The sequence below is a fragment of the Rhyacophila brunnea genome, unplaced genomic scaffold (assembly GCF_057557595.1).
Source record: "Rhyacophila brunnea isolate RB1 unplaced genomic scaffold, BYU_Rbru_1.0 scaffold_10, whole genome shotgun sequence".
NCBI lineage: Eukaryota > Metazoa > Arthropoda > Insecta > Trichoptera > Rhyacophilidae > Rhyacophila > Rhyacophila brunnea.
Window position 1 is genome coordinate 19722407 of NW_028232752.1, and position 21268 is coordinate 19743674.

The 21268-nt window shown below is 32.3% G+C and overlaps 1 protein-coding gene across 1 annotated transcript; it reads left to right on the forward strand.

Moving 5' to 3' along the window:
- Nucleotides 1-954: 954 nt before the first annotated feature.
- On the forward strand, nucleotides 955-20954 carry LOC147078983 (ras-related protein Rab-27A-like). The gene is made up of 6 exons (XM_085951778.1): nucleotides 955-1093; nucleotides 3265-3418; nucleotides 6638-6705; nucleotides 11673-11787; nucleotides 14100-14296; nucleotides 15006-20954. Coding segments are annotated over exons 1-6 (648 nt in total). The 5' UTR covers nucleotides 955-1091; the 3' UTR covers nucleotides 15118-20954.
- The last annotated feature ends 314 nt before the right edge of the window (nucleotides 20955-21268 follow it).

The following is a 21268-nucleotide window of genomic DNA, read 5'->3' on the forward strand; positions in this document are numbered from 1 at the left end:
AAAAGTTGCAACAATCAGTCTTTACCCAACCGGCCCAAGCCACAGCTGAAAATTACAAACCTCCAGCATTTAGAACACCCGAACGTCGCCACGCAAAATAAATTATGTCGCATCGGCGGGCAAAACTTCCGTCCCTTGACAAAATTATTATTGCGTGAACATGCGTTACATTTGCGCGCGCAACTTTGTCACACGCCAAAAATACACTCTGATCTGTTTTCCCAAATGCATCTAAAGAAGTATAACTTCAATAAAAATAATATACTACTTTAGTAGACACCAATACTATTAAAAATAATTGCGCAACTACTACGATCTCCCTTAGTACGTACAGTGACTAAAATGTAGTCTTAATCGTCTTAATCTAGATGTAAATTGACATTCATTCATTTTATATATATATAGTTCGATGAAAGTTCATTATAATATCATTCCCAAAAAATATATTTCAAAGATTGGCATTAGGTACCTACATTATCTTCTCAAAACTTATTTTAGATGGAATGAGTTTGTAAATGGCGCCAAGAATGTAGTTAAGTTGCCCAGACTGCGTTGGTGTTGCATATTTTTCAATTTCACCGGTCATAAACAATTATTGTACCGCTCATAGAGAAAAATTCAACATTTTTTTGTGTTGATACCTACTAAACTTGTCCATATTCTTTCGGTATTCAATAATTATTAATACAATCAATAATTCAGTAATATTCCTCATATTCAGAGTTAATCCATTGTAACATATTATTTAATGGATATAGTAAATTATGGATATATTAAATTATTAAATTAACAATATTATTATTAAATTAATATGCCTAGGTATCTAGGTTTTATAGGTATTTTTATAAAATCATTGCCATAAAACAAATAAAAACACCTCTGACAGTTGAGGTGGATTATGTTGGCAATCCTGTTCATATATTTAGTTTTATTAACTGTCAACAGGTGTCTAATATTATCTACCCGCTCGAAGGACTCGCCTGAATTTTGTATTGTTATTTTCAATTTTGTAAATTGTGATGAACTGGCGAGCAAATAATATTATCTAGATAACAAAAACTTACAACACCTGTACTTTATTATAACGCATAATGTAAGTATAGATTGACCGTATCATATTGTTTCGAATGCATAAAATACCATTTTTTATTTTCACTTGTACCTATGATTATTATGACTAAATGTAGAGTTTTTAATGCAATTGCACCCGTAAAGGATCCGTTTATTGAGGTTTATTGGAATTAAGATTCCTAGTATGTTATCTTTATACGATAACAGTGTGTTACGCGTGACAGCTGCTGTCACATACTTTTGTTTTTATTTACAAACTACTTTAATTGACTGGAAATCTAAATAGTTCAGTATATTGTAAGTATTATGGATAATATATTATAGGTAGACTATTCTAGACTTACATAAAGCTTAGAATTACTACTGATTGACTTTTGTTTTAACAATATAGTCATGTAGGTACCTTCTCTAATCTTTGGCCCTGCATTTTATGCATATATTTTTTGTTGTATCATAATATTTACGTCTCATTCCATGACGTGATAATATTTTCGGGGGATAAAATTCGAATGCTAACAAATATACATGTAAATGTCAATGGATAACAATAGTTTTGACCTTATTATATGATAATACATGAAATATTGTCATACTATGTGCTTATGTGAATGTAAACATGTTAATGGAAGCTGAAAATTTTTGAATAGATTCCAGAAATAAAAGCGATAGTCTTATGTTTTTTATCCTTCATAGTTATATCGTCATACTATTCAAATATGAATTTATTTTATTTTTCGATTCACCTAATAATTGGTACAATAATTGGTTACAATATCCCCATATTATTTACATGACATTGGATGAGAAGAAACGGCTCTGAATTCAATTTGTCAGATGCTTCAAGACGGACTGGGCTGCTCCCAGCTCAAATGCAGGACGCTAACAGTGTGTCAAATTTTGTCATGGGTTTGAATATGATTAAAATAGTAAAATTACAAAAACATGACTAAAAAACTAAGCGTTTCTAAAAAACTAAGCGTTACTAAAAAACGCCAATATGTAAGGAGACTACATGTTTTTTAGAGTGATACATTTTGTGAAGTTTTCATTTAAATCATAGTTTTTACCGATTAGTAGGTATATTAAGCAATTTTCTGTCAGACACTTATCTGCATAATTGTCAGGGACTTTTATTCTTGTTGGTATCAGTTATATTGATATTTTTGTGCGAAAACATCTTGGCTACGCTTCTAGGCGCTCTTGTTTACTAAATGGGAGAAACTTGTTAGTTTATAATGGAACTGCGGTTAAAAAGGCGCGGAGCATGTTAGTTCACAGTTTTAATACGTAGCCAAGAAGATGTTTTTGCACTATAGTGTCGTCGGGTGCCTATTCAACGAAGATAGGTTGTGGTCAGTAGCAGAAAAAAGCCCTTTTTTAACATGTCTGATCCTAAGGAGATCATATTGACATCCACAGAATGGAGGTTGTATTAACAGCTGATTTTTTTTTGTTTTTTTTAATAAAAATAGATGCATGCGACTTGTTCAGTGTATTAAGTCCATACTCTGGATCCAAACATATATTGAAAAACAGCATGGTGTTACTGGGCCGTATTTTATCAATAATAGTTTAATTTTATTATGCCTCAATTCAATTATTTTACAAGGTTCTATACGTTTATCCTGGATACAGCGGCAAACGCATTTTGAAAATAGCCGATATAATGAATTATTCGTTAGACAAATAATCCAGTATATCGGCTATTTTCAAAATGTGTTTGCCGCTGTATCCAGAATAACCGACTTGTACCTTTTACAATAAATATTTCATTAAAATTTAAAACTAACGTACTTTTTCTATTTTTGCCTTTCCTTTTTTTCTTGCTAAGGATGAGCCCCATTTGTCCCCAATAGCTCTAAGGCCAGGCCTGCATGCATGACACTATTCAGTTATTTTGGGTTTGACAGACTGGCTTAAGCGTCAGCCTATGTTGTTGTGGTTCCCTGGTTCGAATCCTGGGTTTGGCAAGTACACATTGTTTTTAAATTTGTGTATGAGTCGGAGTATGGACCTAATATGTTGAGCAAGTGGCTGACATCCATTTCTCTTAAAAACAAAATCTGTTAATACAAACCTCCACTCTATGGAGGCCCATATGATATTCTTATTAGGATCAGACATGGTCGGAAAAATTTATCATGTTTTTTATATCCTCGTAATATATTTAATGCTTATTTATATAATTTTCAGGGTGTCAACTGTGGATTATGATTATTTGATAAAATTTCTGGCTGTTGGAGATTCTGGCGTGGGAAAAACAAGTTTTTTGTACCAATATACTGATGGCACATTCAATTCACGGTTTATTTCGACTGTTGGAATTGATTTTCGAGAAAAGACTGTGGTAATTTTTCTACATTCACTTAATTATTAATTTAGGGCCCAATGCATAGTCATACTTATGTAAATAAATGGGCTTATGTATTATGCGTTTAATAGAATTGAAACACGTCTAAGGAACATAGTATAATATTTCTTTTTCCATGTAACTGTAACACATGACTTATAAGGCAACTCACTGATTTACGACAATGCATGCGGTAATTTGGGTTTTAATTTTTATAATAATGGAACCATGAATACAAATTATTTCATTACACTATAATTTTATCCGACAAATGTTAATATATCATAAATCACTTTTTTACAAATTTGAAAGTAAGTTAAAAAATATATTTTGTTATAATATAATATTTTAGGTATTTTTCTTCTATGTATTAATTGTTTATTATTTTTAATTATATTACGTAATACATTATAAAGCTTAAATACCTAGTATTATCTTAAGCACTGGCTAGAAGCTCATGCTAAACCACAAGCTTAGCTGCGCAAACCGGTTTGTTTCGGTTAGCCCGTGTATATGGACGGGAAAACTGAAGCTCGCGCAAACCAAAAAGCGCTGTAAAAGTCTACCGCGCAGGCAAGTCGCTGCCGTCTAGCCGATTAATTACTATTATGTCTGTATCCTATTTATTAAAATAACTACAAATACGGGAATTTCACAGTTGATGGCGCAATATTTTTTTAAAATTTTTATTAGGTACATCAAAAAGTCATTTTCGTTATATAGGTCAGATATGGGGATGTGTGTAAGGTCCTCGACCACTTAAATGTGATTTTTTTGGCATTTGTCACATGCACAAAACAAAATTACCAAACGTACCAAAAAATAATCATTCAAAAAATAATTGTTAATAGAAATTATTAGTTTTATTAAAGCATGTGAACTTTTATCATCGGTAGAAACTTGATTATTTTTAACCTTACATTGGGCATTTATTTGTAGCAATAAAATTATTAATACGTACATAATAATTTATATTGGTTTAGATTAGTATTATATCTGTAGGATTAATTGCTCACTGGTATCTATTTGTTTATTATCTTTGAATTCAAGAGTTATTCAGTAGTGTGTACCTACATATTTCTTAATTTGATATGCCAATTGTCAGATAAAATATATTGGTTGGTTATCTGCGATATGTAAGTATGTATATAGTAGGTACTGAATTTTATGTTCTGTACAGTCTACTTTCGTAATATAATATATTATACATATTTCAATAATAAAGGTTCATAATAAATTTTGTATACTTCCATGGCATAATATTAGTGGTCTCTTATTAATTATTATATTGAATGTTGATGGTTTAAAATTGTAAATAATGTAAATCATGTTGATTGTCTATGGAACTATACAAATTTTTTGAAGCCCATCTAATTTTAAATAAAAATTTTATAAAGCACTTTCAGCACATTGTATAAATATTGTATTAAAATCGAAGACGTGAAGAAAAACTTTTTCTGAACATCTGGGACTACTAATTTATTTTCATACAAACTCTGAAATTGGGAAGATTGGGTCTTCCCATATATTTTTTTAACACAAAAATGTTACATAGGTACTTACCTCAAACTGGGACTTATTTCAGCTATTTTATAGGGCTCCATCTGGAAGAAGACTCAACATATCTGATTAAAATAATCTTTCCGTACAATGGACTGTGTTTAAAGTATTATTTTAATATAATATATGAAATATTTAATTTACCATTAAAATTAGTCACATTTCAGGCATAAAAATACTGTCAAAAAACACATAATTTTGTTATAATATTCAGTCATAATGTACCGACCAAAACTGTCGATAGTCAGGCTGCGTCAATAAATTGCAAACTCCGATGGTAGTGCTAGTCACTGCTTCGCTGCACTGCAACACATATAAGCAGTAAAAAAATTACTTTATATGAAAATTCATAGCATTTGTTGTTTAATTGTGTGGATTTTGCCACAGAACAGAATAATAAATAAAAATGTGAAGCTGGTCGCCATAGACCGAAAATTCAAAGTGAGATTTGCTTTATGACTTTGACAATTAAGCCATTAAATCCAAGAAATACAAAGCCTCCAAATTTTGAATGCATGTTTGGTTTACATGACAGACTTTAATACGTCATATTATGATACAGATGTAATTATTGGAAATAATATAATATTCTTTAACACATCTTTAAGTTTATCCAATATTTCTCCACACTTGAGAATTAAACCTTTTTCAGCCTCACCCAGAAGGCAACCCACTTCTCTTTATTTTTTTGTTCCCTGGGTTTTACAATACCCCAGATACCTAATTGAGTATTTACTGTTTCTTTATTAATTTTTTTACATAAAACGATGTTAGGCCTTTCGCTCATGGAGAAACTAAAATCCGACAAACTGGTTGGTGGTGGAACTCATAAACTTGCTTCGCACACGGCGCTACTGAAACCCACTTGAAATAATAATCTCATAACCTCAAACTGTCAAACCCACTGTCTTTCCTACTTCATTCCAAGCTTTTTCCGTAATATCTTTACGGGAATATTCTGGCAGTCTGTAATTATATAGGCAGGAGTATTTCTCAGCTCCTGCCACAAATTTTGAATTAAAAATCAGTTCGCCCTTCTTTAACTTTTGACGTCATTACTTGTTATTGCTTGTTCAGTTCAGTGCTACCAATTTTGGTAAGAAAATATGTTTTTTCATCGAATCTACTGATATTGGCACCACTGTTTTATGGGGGATTGGAAACTGAGAGACTGGGAGACTAGCATGTCGCGTCTCTTCAGTTTAGTCATGAATGTTTTGAAACAGAGATTCCATTCTTGCCTTGAGCGAGCCGCCATTGAAATACATTAGCCAGATACTGGCTGGAGTTTTAGTTTCAGTCTCGTCTTTTTTTAGGTATTCTCGTGAGCGGAAGGTAGGCCTTATGGTGAGGGTTTTTTTTTAGCCTACTTAAATTTAAATTTGTGAAAGGAAAAGGGAGATATGTCTAAAAATTGATGAATGGTTCGAATTATTAACCAAATTTACATTTTTACCTAGGAAAAAAAGTGTAAGTTTAATTAGTCTGTTTCATGCCGAAACATAGAAATTCACGTATAAAGGTGTCCAAAATCTTTTTTTAGACGTTCCCGTCCTTTTTCTTTCCCATGCAGAATTAGTGCTTTCACTTTAACACAATTTCATGTCTTGGTACTTTGTAGTTCTGGTAGCTGGCTTAGCGTAGATTTGTTTCTAGATTTACCAACTGAATGGCAGGAATCACAAAATTCATTTGCAGCTGTGGGATACAGCGGGACAAGAAAGGTGAGAGCCGCTTATCATTCCTTCCATTGTAATCCATCATAATGTAATGGGAGTGCTGTCACTGTCAAAGTATTAGTATGCCGTCTCTGAAACAATCCAAGGTTTTATAAATTTCATCGTGTACTTAATAATTATTTATCTATTGAATCTTCGTAACGTATGGTTTTATTATGCAAAAGTTCCACCTGAACCTAAAGACTTAATTCATTTGACTTTTTTCTTTTGTGTTAAGACATTTTCTGTTCTGGCATTAAGCTAAATAACAATATTTATATAAAACATTGTTATACGAGGGTGGGTCAATAAGTCCTTAGAAAAGCCGACAGGTGGCGCGACTAGTACTGTAAGCGGTTTGTTTTCATGCAGCGGCACTACCGATTCAGTATGCTGCGAAGTTTCAATCAGATTGGTCGGGTTGTTGTGTGTTTCTCGTACATTTAAAAAAAAATTTGCTTGTGGAAAATGGAAAAATGGAAAATGGAGAAAATTGAGTTTAGAGCTGTTATTAAATATTTTAATATAAAAGGGTTAACAGCAAAGGAAATAAAAAATGAGTTGGATTTAGTTCACGGCATATCTGCTCCTTCACTTGCAACTATTTATAACTGGTTAAATGAATTTAAACGTGGTCGTACATCAACAAAGGATGAACCACGCTCAGGACGTCCTGTAGAGGTGACTACACCAGAAATGATCAATAAAATCCACGATATGGTGTTAAGTGACCGAAGATTAAAGTTGAGTGAGATAATTGAGGTTACAGGGATCTCAAAAGGTAGCGTCATTTCTATTTTACATGACAAATTGGGCATGAAAAATATTTCTGCAAGATGGGTGCCGCGTTTGCTCACAGTCGACAATAAACGCAATAGGGTGGTGGCCTCTAAAGCCCTATTGTCGCTCATGCAACGCAATCCGGATGAATTTTTTCGTCGCTTTGTGACTGTAGATGAAACATGGATACACCACTATACTCCCGAGACGAAAGAACAGTCAAAGCAGTGGATTGCGAAGACAAACCATGTCCAAAGAAGGCGAAAACCGTAAAATCAGCTGGTAAGGTTATGGCTACTGTATTTTGGGATGCACGTGAAATTATTTTCGTTGACTATTTGGAAAAAAGAAAAACAATAACAGGGGATTATTATGCATCTTTATTGGACAAGCTATAAAACAAAATTGAAGAAAAACGGCCTCATTTAAACAGGAAAAAAATCCTCTTTCATCAGGACAATGCCCGTGTTCACACATGTTTACGATCAATGGCTAAAATTGAAGAATTGAAGTTCGAATTGGTCGACCACCCACCGTATTCGCCAGATTTAGCCCCCAGTGACTTTTTCCTTTTCCCAAACTTAAAAAAATGGCTAAGTGGACAACGTTTTTTTTCAAATGAAGAAGTCATCGATCGGACAAATGCTTATTTTGAGGACCTTCCGAAAACTTATTTTTCTGACGGTTTAAAAAAAATTGAGAAACGTCTAACCAAGTGTATTGAGCTCCAAGGAGATTATGTTGAGAAATAAAAAAAAAATAAAAAAATAAAAACTGTTTTAATGCTTTTTTCTAAGGAATTATTGACCCACCCTCGTATAAAAAATAAAATTTTTGTGTCACTAACTTAAAATTTTTATTAGGTACCTATACCTATGTCATTGTAGTTTATTCTGTAAATATCTTGATGTTACCAATACTTTCAACCATAAATATAATCATTCGATTCAAAAATTGAACTGCCTTTTAAATTCCCAATACGAAATACGACTTCTATCCTGAGTCTAAATTCTTGGTTTTTTTTTTTACATAACTTCATAGTTATTGATATTTCCTTTTAAATTATCAATCTGTATTGTGGTTATGTTCAAATGTGTGTCTTGAATTATATTATATCCGGACTATTTATTTTCAAGTACCATTTTTCTCATTGAATTTGATAATTTAATAAAACATCAAACTTAACTCATGTTAAATAGAGAATATTTAAAATTTAATGACATGAATATATGTGTCGCTAGATTTCAAAATCAGACAAGTCCACCTTTAGGTATTTTTGTGAATTGCTGAAGAACCACTGCTTTCTAACATTTCTGCATTATTGAAATGTGGAACTTATTAATTTTAAATATTCTATAATCGAAATAATATAAACTTTCATCCTCGTGTCTATGTACTTGAGAAAACAAAAAAGCTGTTCTCCTATTCATCCATTATGGACTTGGCTAATTTTGAAATCTAGCGACACATATTTACTCGCTTACACAAATATATAACAAATAATTTTCTTCCTCGCCGTCAACCCATCCATGACTGAAGATTGTGATCATTCTGGAATAGACACTACGGAAATCTGCAACAGTTTTCTGCAATTTTCCCTATACTCTGCATATCTTTTCGTGGATGCTACTGGTTTTCCATTCCTTCACTTGATACAATTTTTAACAATTAATTGTTCGAACCAAATAAAAAATGTAGATTTTACTACAATAATTGTATTTGGGAAAGTCTGGATAATGTGTATTAATTGAAAAACTCTCATAATACACTTGCACTTCATTTAGTATATAATTAGTATATGTACCTTCTCATATTTATCTTGTTAATACCCTTAATATGCCTACGGACGGCATCCATTTAAATTCAGTTTAATATTATGTAGCTAGTAGTGATTTATTTTATTTACTTGATTTTGGTTTGAAGTATTTTTATTGATAAACAATTGATATTCAGACGGTTAGTCTCGAATTTTTTGACATAGTATGCATGACTTTTTGTATGGTATAATGTATTTTAGTGAAGCATGCACTATTTATATCTAAAATGTAGGTAACTGTTTTGTTAACTCGTCTCCCACAAATTCATCCCATTATTTACTAACAAAATACAAATAACAACATATCCGTACCTACTCTTAATATCGAACATTGATTATGATTCCATTATAGCAGGGGCTACCAAATATTTTTGGCTCACGGTGTCCTTGGGGCATCAGGATTATTCCACAGTGAAATCGACTCGTTTTTAGGTGTTTTCAGAAGAATTTTATATACTAGCATTTATTTGTGTCTTTGTCTTAGGAGAGTGCACTGACTAGTCTTGTACCCCTCGCACGAGGAAACGGTTACGGCCTAGAATAGGTCATGCAGATGCGATCATGTAGGCGGATATAAATTCAAAATATTACCATTCCCTTGTCCCCTGTATCACAAATGTTTTTGGTTTGATTGCTGATCCCTTAACGGCCCACATGCTCGTCGTAGGTCAAAATTTAATTTTTATTGTATTTTCAAACCATGATCCTGGACACTCCTTAAACGTTGTAGATAATCTATTTATATAATTTTGAAGCCTTATTATCCTTTATAGTTATTTTAAACTTTTGATGACTGCATAAAGAATTTTTGTTACATAAAATAGTATTCTTTTAAACCTCTCGCTCTAATGTTTTAGAATATAGTCATATTTCGGTACATAACTGTGCAGTGGTGTTAAGATTTTTTACTTTTATTAATTTTTAAACGCATTTATAAAACCATTGGTATAATTTATTGTGAGATAATTTTTGTAAAATATTCACGATAAAAAATTATATTGATAATCTCTGTGATCCCAAATTTGACAAGAATTAGGCATTTTATTATTCAAAAAATCGGCAAGATTAACACATTTGAAGATGATTCTAAAGATACTTATTATAAGCTATGTTTTTGACCATTCAAGTGTGATAAACATCTTATGAATAATGATTGCTTTATAATAAACACGCGCGTTAACATAATTTTACTTCCTACTTTAATTATAGTTTGTCAATTTATGGCTACGGCCGTATGTTGTAGCTTAACCAGTGGGGAATGCCAAAAGAAATGGCGTATTTCAAAAAAACACTACCTTATTCTTAGGTCAATAATTATTATAAAGCAATCATTATTCGTAGGATGTTTATCACACTTGAATGGTCAAAAACATAGCTTATAATGAGTATCTTTAGAATTATCTTCAAATGTGTTAATCTTGGCGATTTTTTGAATAATAAAATGCCTAATTCTTGTCAAATTTGGGATCACAGAGATTATCAATATAATTTTTTATCGTGAATATTTTACAAAAATTATCTCACAATAAATTATACTAATGGTTTTATAAATGCGTTTAAAAATTAATAAATGTAAAAAATCTTAACACCACTACACAGTTATGTACCGAAATATGACTATATTCTAAAACATTAGAGCGAGAGGTTTAAAAGAATACCATTTTATTTAACAAAAACACTTTATGCAGTCATCAAATGTTTAAAATAAATATGAGGGATAATAAGGCTTCAAAATTATATAAATAGATTATCTACAACGTTTAAGGAGTGTCCAGGATCATGGTTTGAAAATACAATAAAAACTCAATTTTGACCTACGAGGAGCATGTCCCCCCTTAACATTGTGTCAAATTAACAGTTTAAATAATTAGTAAAAGATTAGAATATTCCACAGCCTCTTGGTAAACCACTTACAGTAACCTCTGCATTAAGGGTTATTACCTAGGGGGGGGTGGCAGGTTATATGAAAGTATGGTGAAGCAGACAAGTATAGTGAATAGGTATGGTGAGGCAGGCTGGTAATCAATTTGCGGCAAAATTTCCACTCTAACATTATATTATATAGGTATATTATAATGACCAAAGTAAATCCTCTGATATGCCCTGCATTTTTTTTATCGCAACGCTATTTCTCGGAAGTTTTCGGCTATTGTTGGCCTGCTTCATTCAGTTGTATGAGAAAACCGATTTCTTGCCTCTCTTTTTATTTAATACCTCTATGGTTATTACTGTTATTAGTACACAGAAGTAATGTTATCCAATGTGATTTGATGTATAAAACTGTTACTTGAATTTCATTATAATTATTTGTCTATTATAAAAGATGTGTTTGTCGCCATCGTTGTACTTATATTTCTTATTTACTTGTCATGTCTAGATTCAGGAGTCTGACCACAACTTTTTACCGTGACGCTATGGGATTTCTTCTTCTGTTTGATTTGACAAATGAACTGTCATTTTTGGAAGTTCGAAACTGGATTGAGCAGCTTAAGGTACCAGCTTTATTTTTTTTCTTTTTTAACAATGCAACAGTCCACGAGGCATCGATTACAGTCACAAACACCCAAGCTTGAGAAAATTATGTAGTTAATATATTTATCATGATGTCACTGGAGATCGAACCCGGAACCCCTGGTGTAAGAAACCAGTGCAGTATGGATACTGTGCATTTGGTTGTGAAGCTTATACCTGGGAATGTCTCCAAGACTAATAACTCCTGTATTTACCGGCACCAATAGTGTGTAAATTAAACTATCGCTGTAAATGTTTACACCCACGGTGGGGTTATATTTAACATTTGTCTTCTCTAATGCAACCAAAATACGCCCACGGTGGCCGCGCGGCTTAAGCGTTGGAGTATCATGCCGTAGGTCTCAGGTTGAGCAAGTGGCTGACATCCATTTCTCGTAAAAAACAAAATCTGTTAATACAAACCTCTACTCTGTGGAGGCCCATATGATCCTATTAGGATCAGACATGGTCGAAAAAAAAAAAAATATTTACACACAAAAGTGCTGACTGTCTCGTCAATCTCAATCTTCAAGCGTTAGTGAACGCGTTTGTTGTCATTGTGTAGTGCTATTTGGCAGGTTCGGGCCAGTTGTGAAAATCAGTAAACGTAAAAAGGCTGTGCGCCGGTGTAATATCGTGCAAGTTGCCACTATCGCGTGAAAATTCAGAAGCCGCCGAACTTTTTTAATCCATGCATGTATTCTTCCAACTTGCACGATAGTACGTGTTTACACTAGCATTTCGACTGCATAATCTACAAACCAGCTAACTGCACTTTTGACCAAAAATGAAATGTTGATGGTATTTTGATATAAAACATGGGTGGCCAACCTTTTCAGCAGCTGGGCCAGATTCTAAAAATGAGATTTCCTACCGGGCCGCACAACTGATTTTTTTATTATACAAAAAAAAGAAATATATATTATATAATAATATATTAATAAAATAAAGCAAAAATGAGAATCAAACATATTTATTAGATTAGACTTTTTTTAAATAATAAAAAATAAACAAAATAATATAAAAATAATAAATTTTAGTGAGAAGTTTGATTTTGTGTGGCAGAACTAAGTGCATTAATATCGATATCGAGTGAGGTTGTTCCTACACGCAAACAGTTTTCCAAATGCACATCATTAATTCGTGTTCTCACTCGGGATTTGATATGCTTCATCCGACTAAAAATCTGTTCACACGTGTAAGTGTTTCCAAATAACGAAGTCATCATTAGAGCATGTTTGTAAAATGCAGGATATTTCTGCTTGTCCTAACATGTTTTGTAAAACTCTTCCAAACCAACCTGATGGAATTTCTCCTTTACCTGTTCATCGCAACATATTTCACAATATTCTATTTGTAAATTTCCCGGTAATAAATTCACGTCTACGGAGAATGGCATTGCAAATGCAGCAAAAAGCACACGGTGCTTTTTAAAATCTTGAGCCAATATCGAATCTCAATTTGCGAAATTAGCACAACTAGCGGCAGCATTTGATATTATTTTTATTTTCTCACTGCCCCACGGGCCACAAGTTGACACCCAGTGGGCCGCGGGTTGGCCACCCATGATATAAAGCATGTTTTTTATGATCACAAAATTTCAAACTCCTAAACCTATAAATAAATGCATTATCGTACCTCACACAAAACAGCCATCTGCAGGTGTGAAATTTCCAATATCGTAAATGGAAGCTATTTATATAAGTAATTTTTTTTTATATATAAAAGGAAAGTTAGAAAATAGTGTATTAATTAATTCATAGTGCAGCTTATTTTAAAAAAAAATAATTTCAAGTGTATTTTGGGAATTGTTAAATTCCAAATGGAGTTTGGTTTGCAGATTAAGCAGTTGATTTCCTTGTTATGGCGGCGATAATATGTACTGCCAGCAGTAAATTCATGCACGTGTAAATGGGCTATAAGGTCACCACACATTCAAGTGTGTTTTGATTGAGTTTTCGTGACTTTAAGTTAAGAGTATTTATGGGAGAGAGGAGTACGGAGTACAAACAGTAATGGGTGATAAAATATAGATCAAAAGCTAATACAAACCTGCCAAATGAAGTACGTGAAGAGATTCTCACATTTGCAGAATGACACTGCAATTTTTTTAAATATAATAAAATAGCGATTTTGTCAACCAGGTTGGACGGTCCAATGGGCCCAACAGCTGGTTAGACCTTGACTTGAGCAACTCTTCTTGCTTCCTTTGAGCTTCAGAGAATCCATTCTCCCAACTATGCTACTGTAATTGAATAAGTACTACATAAAAAATGCACAATTTTTTTTCCAGACCCACTCGCTGACTTCGACTCCTGACATAGTGCTGTGCGGCCACAAATGTGATATACCGGACAAGAGGGTGATAAGCGAAGAGCGGGCGAGACAGTTTGCGGCCGATCATGAGCTTTCTTACTTGGAGACCAGCGCTGCAACGGGACAGAATGTGGCGAAAGCAATTGAAATTCTGTTGGACAAAATTATGTATAGGTAACTATGCCAAAATATGGTTATGTACTAACAGTATTTGATGACACTTCAGACATGTATTATTAGAAAGTAGCCAACCCATAATTGCTGCTCCACACGTATATAAATATATTTTTAATGCCGATATAAAAGAAATTAAACAAATTTGGAATCATTATTTATATTTATATAAGAATTGCACTGCAGGTGACTTTTTACTATCCATAAAACAATTTCATGAGATAAACTGACCTTTAAAATTTTATAGGTTTATGACTCAATCCATTTCTTGGCATACTTTGTAGTACAAAGATTATGGTAGGATACTAATCTGTTCTATGGAGACTTTGAGAGAATACTTTTTGGTATTTTTGTGTACATACAACTGTGATCATTATTTATAGATGGAGATCTTAATTCCTTCAATAGGATTATTATTATGTATTTTCTTTTTATCTATTCAATTTTCAACCCATTAGTAAGCGCCGTCCTTCATCGGTATGCAATGTATGTAGGTGCTTCATGTATTCAGTTTTAGTAATTGAATGTAGTATAAGTATTTGTAATAATGTTTTTTTTTTTCTGGTGTGTTACTGGCCCTGAAACCTGTTGGTTCTTAATGTAATAAAATTAAAATTCGGTGACACCGTCAGTTATTTTTGGTAACTTGAACAGTTAAAATATTCATTGAAAATGCTTTTATGATTTAATAATTCATTATTGTTTTCAGGATGGAGACATCTGTTGAATATGCAATGATGTGTGCCGCTGGGAAACCAAATAAGGTTGTACAAAATCTGAAGGCTAATCAAGCCAAACAATCGTCCTCATGTAAATGTTGAATACTGCATTTAAATAATTTAGATTATAATTAAGACATGCAATGTTGACTTAGTGATTATAATATATCATTTTGATATACTTACAGAAAGTATTCCAAAGTATTGTAATGTGTCTGCCAAAGAAAAGTTTACAAAATAGGTTGTAAGTCCATTCCATTTATTGAATTATTTTTTTGAAACGTTTTTTAATGATGTACACAAAGATGTTGAAGTAACCGTCTTCTGCCAGATGGAGGCTCCTGCAGTTTCTCTTTTAAAAAATCGCTGAAGCATGTTCCTGTTTATTGTAATCGATTTTTTCTCTGCAAAATCAACAAACTGCTTCACAGTTTGTATGGTAAATTAGTAAGTAAACCATCAGATTTATTCCAAATTATTAAAAATACTGTAGAAGTCTGATTTTACGTGCCCAGAATTTACGTCTTCATTGGAAATCACTCGGTTAGAGAATACTAGTATACCTATTGTATCTACTATGTAGGTACTATTACTATAAATAAAATTTGAATCTAGCCTATGCATTGATCATAATATTATATTTGGATCATTTCATTTGAACAGAAAAACTATCCAGAAGCTTAGATTGGTGCACCTGTGAGATTTAATATTAGCCTTTCTACTATATTCAGCTGATTCCTGTTGTACCTAGTTGATTATTTGGCGCTCAAAATATACAGTGTTTGGTATTTAGGTAAACTGAATTTCGATTAGAATCGCATGTTTGTTAATGTCTGCCATAGATGTTAATGGCGGCACAACAAAGTCACATGAAGCAGGTACTACTTCTTACGATGGATTAACTGCTACCAGTTATTTTAGATAACTATTTTGCAAACAGAATACAACTCATATTGGAGTTTACTCGGATCCAAAAATCTGATGAAATAGACCTGTTGAGGCTACATCTCTATTGAATAAGGTTTCCTTCAACATCTTTGGATGTACGTTATTTTGGTAAAATGTCAAGTATTTAAATATAAATTTATTAGATTTAATTATTATTAAAATATAAATTTTTATCTCATTCCAAAGAACGAAACATATTGATATTTTTGTCAATTTTAATTAATGTATGTAAGTCCTGTGATATATGAGCCCATGACAAATATATGTCGCTAAAATCATTAGTTTTAACAAGAATGTTGATCTGAATTTTTTTTATATATTTTATTCAATATTCTGATAACCTTTTATTAAATGAATAATACGATATAATATTGTACTTATGTAATTTAATTGTGTGTGAATATAGTGGCCCCTACCTATTGTAATGGCAACATATTAGGCGTACGCCGTAACTATAATTCAATAAATAAGATACGTTTGTATAAGGTTACTTCTTGCATGTGTACTCAAAAGATTCTGGAAATTCACCATAATACAAAAGTGCCAGCAATATTACAACCTTATTCTGCGCACATAGTCGGGACAGTGACACGACAGTTTGCTATGTTCGCCATGCTGACCGCATCGTTTAGTAGCATGCGACAGTGGATGTTTCTCAACCAAAAATGTTCCATCGACGCTGTGTGCGGCAGTGCATTAAGTTAAATTTTTGTTTTGTGAATGCTGACAAAATCACATTGACAAATTCAACGTGTTGCAATCAGGATGATTTTGTATGTACGATACGGCTTAAAAGTTTTCGAGTAGTTAACATAGACAACCATGAAGCTAGCCACGAAGTTTATAGGCGTAGAGTGGTGTGATACATGAAAAATTTATGGAGGCAGTCATTCATTCATGTTTATAATTTTACAAATGGAGTTTTATAATGAAAACATACATACGTATAATGATTTATTTTTCCATTCACTTGATTAAGTTATGTTCGGCAATCGAATTCTTATATGACATGTGCTTTTTTTAAAGTTTGTGTGTGCACAAGCATATTGAAGAGCTCTCAGGGAATACTGCATTGGTATATGTATTCTGTTATTCTGACATTTATTGCAAGGTTTTGTCATATCTAATGTGCCAGAAAGATATTTTTAATAAGAATAAGAAAGTTTTAATCTTTGGATTTTATTTGCAGCGTACCCTTAAACTTGCACTGAGAAAGTATAACAAATTTCAAATGATATTAAATATGTAATATGAATTGTTAACTACCTAAAACTGTTTTTGTTATAATACGAGTTATGAATGCCATTTTGTGTAAAACTACAAACTAAAACGGTCAAGAAAAACCAATTCGTGTTTGTTTCTTATCAGTCAGAACCCGGTGCATTCTACAATTGTGTAAAACAAAATCTTTCCTGACAATTATAATCAAATCATAGGGTACTATTTTGTATGCTTTTCATTTAGTTATAAAACTAAATACAACAAGCTTCCGGAACTGGTTTTCATTTTCGACAATCCATAATGTTTATTTTTACCATGTTCAATCATTATAATGTACTTAACTTGTGCGTTATGTATTCTTATTCAGTTTGTGAGGTAGGTATCTACCTAGTATATCTATCTAAAACTAGGCAAAGCACAAATTTTTCATAGGCTTACGGATCCCAAAACATTAAGTTAAATACATACCTAATTTTAGTTTGCATTCGTATTAGTATTTCAAAACTGCCAACACTATCCATACAATGTATGTTATAAGTAAACCAATTTACAACAAGCGTCGAGACGGTCCAATTGGTATCTGAATTCTTGTGTGTGATACATATTTATGATTGACTATTATAGTCATCGACGGTCAGCATAAGTCAGTAGTCAGTTCATCGTGACTATTCATGTAGGTAGTTAAATTCAGTCATGAGTATCAGATATTTCCACATAGAAAAAATCACTCAAATTTAAATCCTTAGCACACAGGTAGGTGCTTAATATGTGCCGAGGATTTAGCGAGTACAAGTAACGTATAATCAAAAAAATATTTTGGAACAGGTTTGTCATCACCACATAATTATGTACCTATTTCATGTGTGAAACAGGATTTGAACATGTAGCATTAAGATCATATTCCATGGACATGGTGTATAAAACGTTGTAGTTATTGTCATAGTTGACATCCTTCAAACATAATAAACTATAATGAACATAAGATCTCATTTACAGATTGAAAATGAATTTGCAATCGCATATTTAATTTCACCGGTACACTTGTTTTCGTTCAGTTCTCAGCACCTCAATAATTATACACTGTATAAGTAGAGTGTGATATCTTTAGGAAGAATAGTGGTGGTAGCGCTATTATCATTACGTGAGCTTTGTGAAATATGTGGGCACCACGCTACTTCCTAAACATATCGGAGTCTAGATAATTTTATTTGACTTTATATTATTATAAGGCCATCCATAGACTGAAACCATATGTAGTTTTGAACCTTATGCTATACTAAACATACGTTCATAGAAATGTACGTTTACTAAGTATATGAGCATAGTAAACGGTATATAAACGGATACGACTATAAGTTATAAAAATAACTGAAAACATAATTTTTGCATGACAAACGGATTAAAGCTACTTGTGGTTTCAGTCTAGATATGGCATTTATGCTATGTTTGAACCTATTGTCTTATAATAATTATGATCATATTTTGCTGTACATGTACCTACTATGTTTTATTACAAACATCAACATATCCTATTGAAGGTTTAGTTGATAATGTAATGTGCCAATAAAAGAGGTGCCAAATTTGAATGAAAATGTATACAATTTTTGAATTCTAAATACAAAATCTTTTAATTGTATAATGTGTACAATATACTACTTATATGTAATATGGCCAAATTTTGTGGAATGTTTTCTTACTTTATCAATCATTATTATTTAAATGCAACATGCAAAATATGTTGCATATAGGTAAAGCGTCATTGATTTATTTAGTGAACACAAAAATAATGAGAAGTGCGTTACATTCTGGGCATGGTTGTAAGAAGGTACGATTCTCGAGTGCATTAAAGTTTGTCATGTAAATGCAACACGCATTTGTGTGGACCAGAACCAGCTTGTCCAACCCAGAATTATTCAGTTCTGAGGTAATAAATGTCAAAGTAATAGATTCATTGAAAAAAATGAATTTTTAATAGCGATGAGATGTCTTAACACATTTAACGCTCTGCGTTTTATGGCTTGCCCTTCATTAAACATGCCGTCAAAGCCGTGGCATATCTATGGTGATTGGCTTTCGCATTTTTATCTTATTAATCTGTTCTGGTGGATTTACTGATTATAAAGGGATTGACTCTTAGCTGGTTTCGCATAAGTTGTCAGGTCACCCATGTTGTAGTTTTCGTACAGGATGCTTTTATTCCGGTTCACTAAATTGACTAAATCTGAGGCTCTTCATCGATGCTTTATCTTTTATATAACGTTTTCATAATAATGAAGAATCCAGACAGCACTCCACTGAATAAATTGGGTTTGTATAGGTAAATGAGCTTTCGTTCTAAATTGTGTATTGTTTGGTAAATAGATTTAAATGAGATTCTAATATGATTAGCGGTCGTAGGGTATTGAATATTCCAAAGGTTCTTTTGGAATGCAGTAATCCTTCTATTTATTAATTAATTATACTAGAACGCATAAATAAAAATTGCCCGAATGAAGCAAGGTAAATATGTAATGTTGAATTTATCGGTGAATAATTGGAAAGATTATAAATTTGTTACTAGACTAGATTCTTAATTTTTTTGTGTGTATAATCGTCTGTTCTGAATTTCGATATTCTTTTGTAATTTTCTTTTCACAACTGTCTCGGTATTTAATATAACATTTTTACATGTCTCCTTTGAATGCTTAATTTTTAAATAGCAAGAACACAGTACTCGGACATGGCCGCGGCTTAAGTATTGTATATTCACAATATCGACTGCTTAATTTGCAAACCAGCTAACTGCACTTTTGACCACAAATGAGATTTTGATGGCATTTTGTTATAAAGCATGTTTTCTATGCTCACACAAAATTTCAAACTCCTAAACTTATAAATAAATGCGTTATCGTTCTTCACACAAAACATCACAACTGCAGGTGCCAAATTTCCAATATCGTAAAAGGAACAACTCCGCTCTTTATATAAATTTTCTTTATATATAAAAAGGAATCTAAAATAGTGTATTAATTCATAGTGCACCTTATTTGTAAAAAAAAATTCCATGTGTATTGTTGGAATTGTTAAATTCCACTTGATAGTTAAATTATTATGTTTTTTCTCCTTCCTGAACAATGCCTAGTAGAGTTAGCCGGTTTGCAGATCAAGCAGTCAATATACTTTGTTTTAGTTTATTATTGCGTTATACACTGATCGAATAGAACTGCCAATTGTCTTGTATAATGTGTATAATAACTTATTACCATTAACCTTCAAAACTAAGTAATAAATCAAAAAGCCGATAAGTGTGCACTGGACCCAGAGAATTTTGTTATAGGCACACTTTTCTTCAAGAAACTTGAAAATACATTTGAATTAAAGATATGGGGGTTGGACTGTCAAATGTTTTATAATCAAGATATACATGGTTTTATCTATTGGTAATAATATAAATTTATTCATATTATATTGTATTAAAAAATATGAAATGGGACCAATATAAATTGGTGTAAATGGATGGATTACTGTTTACTGTTGGGTCTGTTAAATATTTTTTTTAAATCAATTCAATGAATGAATCTAAAATTAAATTACGAAAAGTGCAAACTAATTTATGTCGTGGTTTGTAATAATTACAAGGGATAAGTTTTATTATTGTTGACTTTAAAAATACCCTTTACGGAAGTTTTGGGTAGGTCTAAATTTATTGCATTTATTTACAATGCTAAAAATTACTAAGTGACTTGAAAACAATGATCTTTTTTAGATTTATTCGGTTTTTTGTGTTCCTATGATAAATCATATCACATAAATGTCTATTTGTACTTAATAAAAAATATAATAATATATCAATTGTTCCAAATGTTGTGTTTTATTATTCATCATCATCAGCCTGAATCTATCCACTGCTGGATGAAGGCTTCTCCAAGCTGATTCCAATTCTCTCGGTCCTGTGTGTTGCGATGCCGCGTACTTCCGCAGAACTTAATCATTTCATCGATCCAGCGGCCTCTCGGTCTACCTTGCGTATGTTTTGTACCTCTTGGGTACCACTGGATGGCTAGATTTGTCCAGCGATTGTCCCTTCTTCGAGCTATGTGTCCCA

Coding starts and splice junctions, on each gene's coding strand:
- LOC147078983 (XM_085951778.1), top strand. Junction 3,419..6,637: donor ATTTTCGAGAAAAGACTGTG/GTAATTTTTCTA, acceptor ATTTGTTTCTAG/ATTTACCAACTGAATGGCAG. Junction 6,706..11,672: donor GATACAGCGGGACAAGAAAG/GTGAGAGCCGCT, acceptor TGTCATGTCTAG/ATTCAGGAGTCTGACCACAA.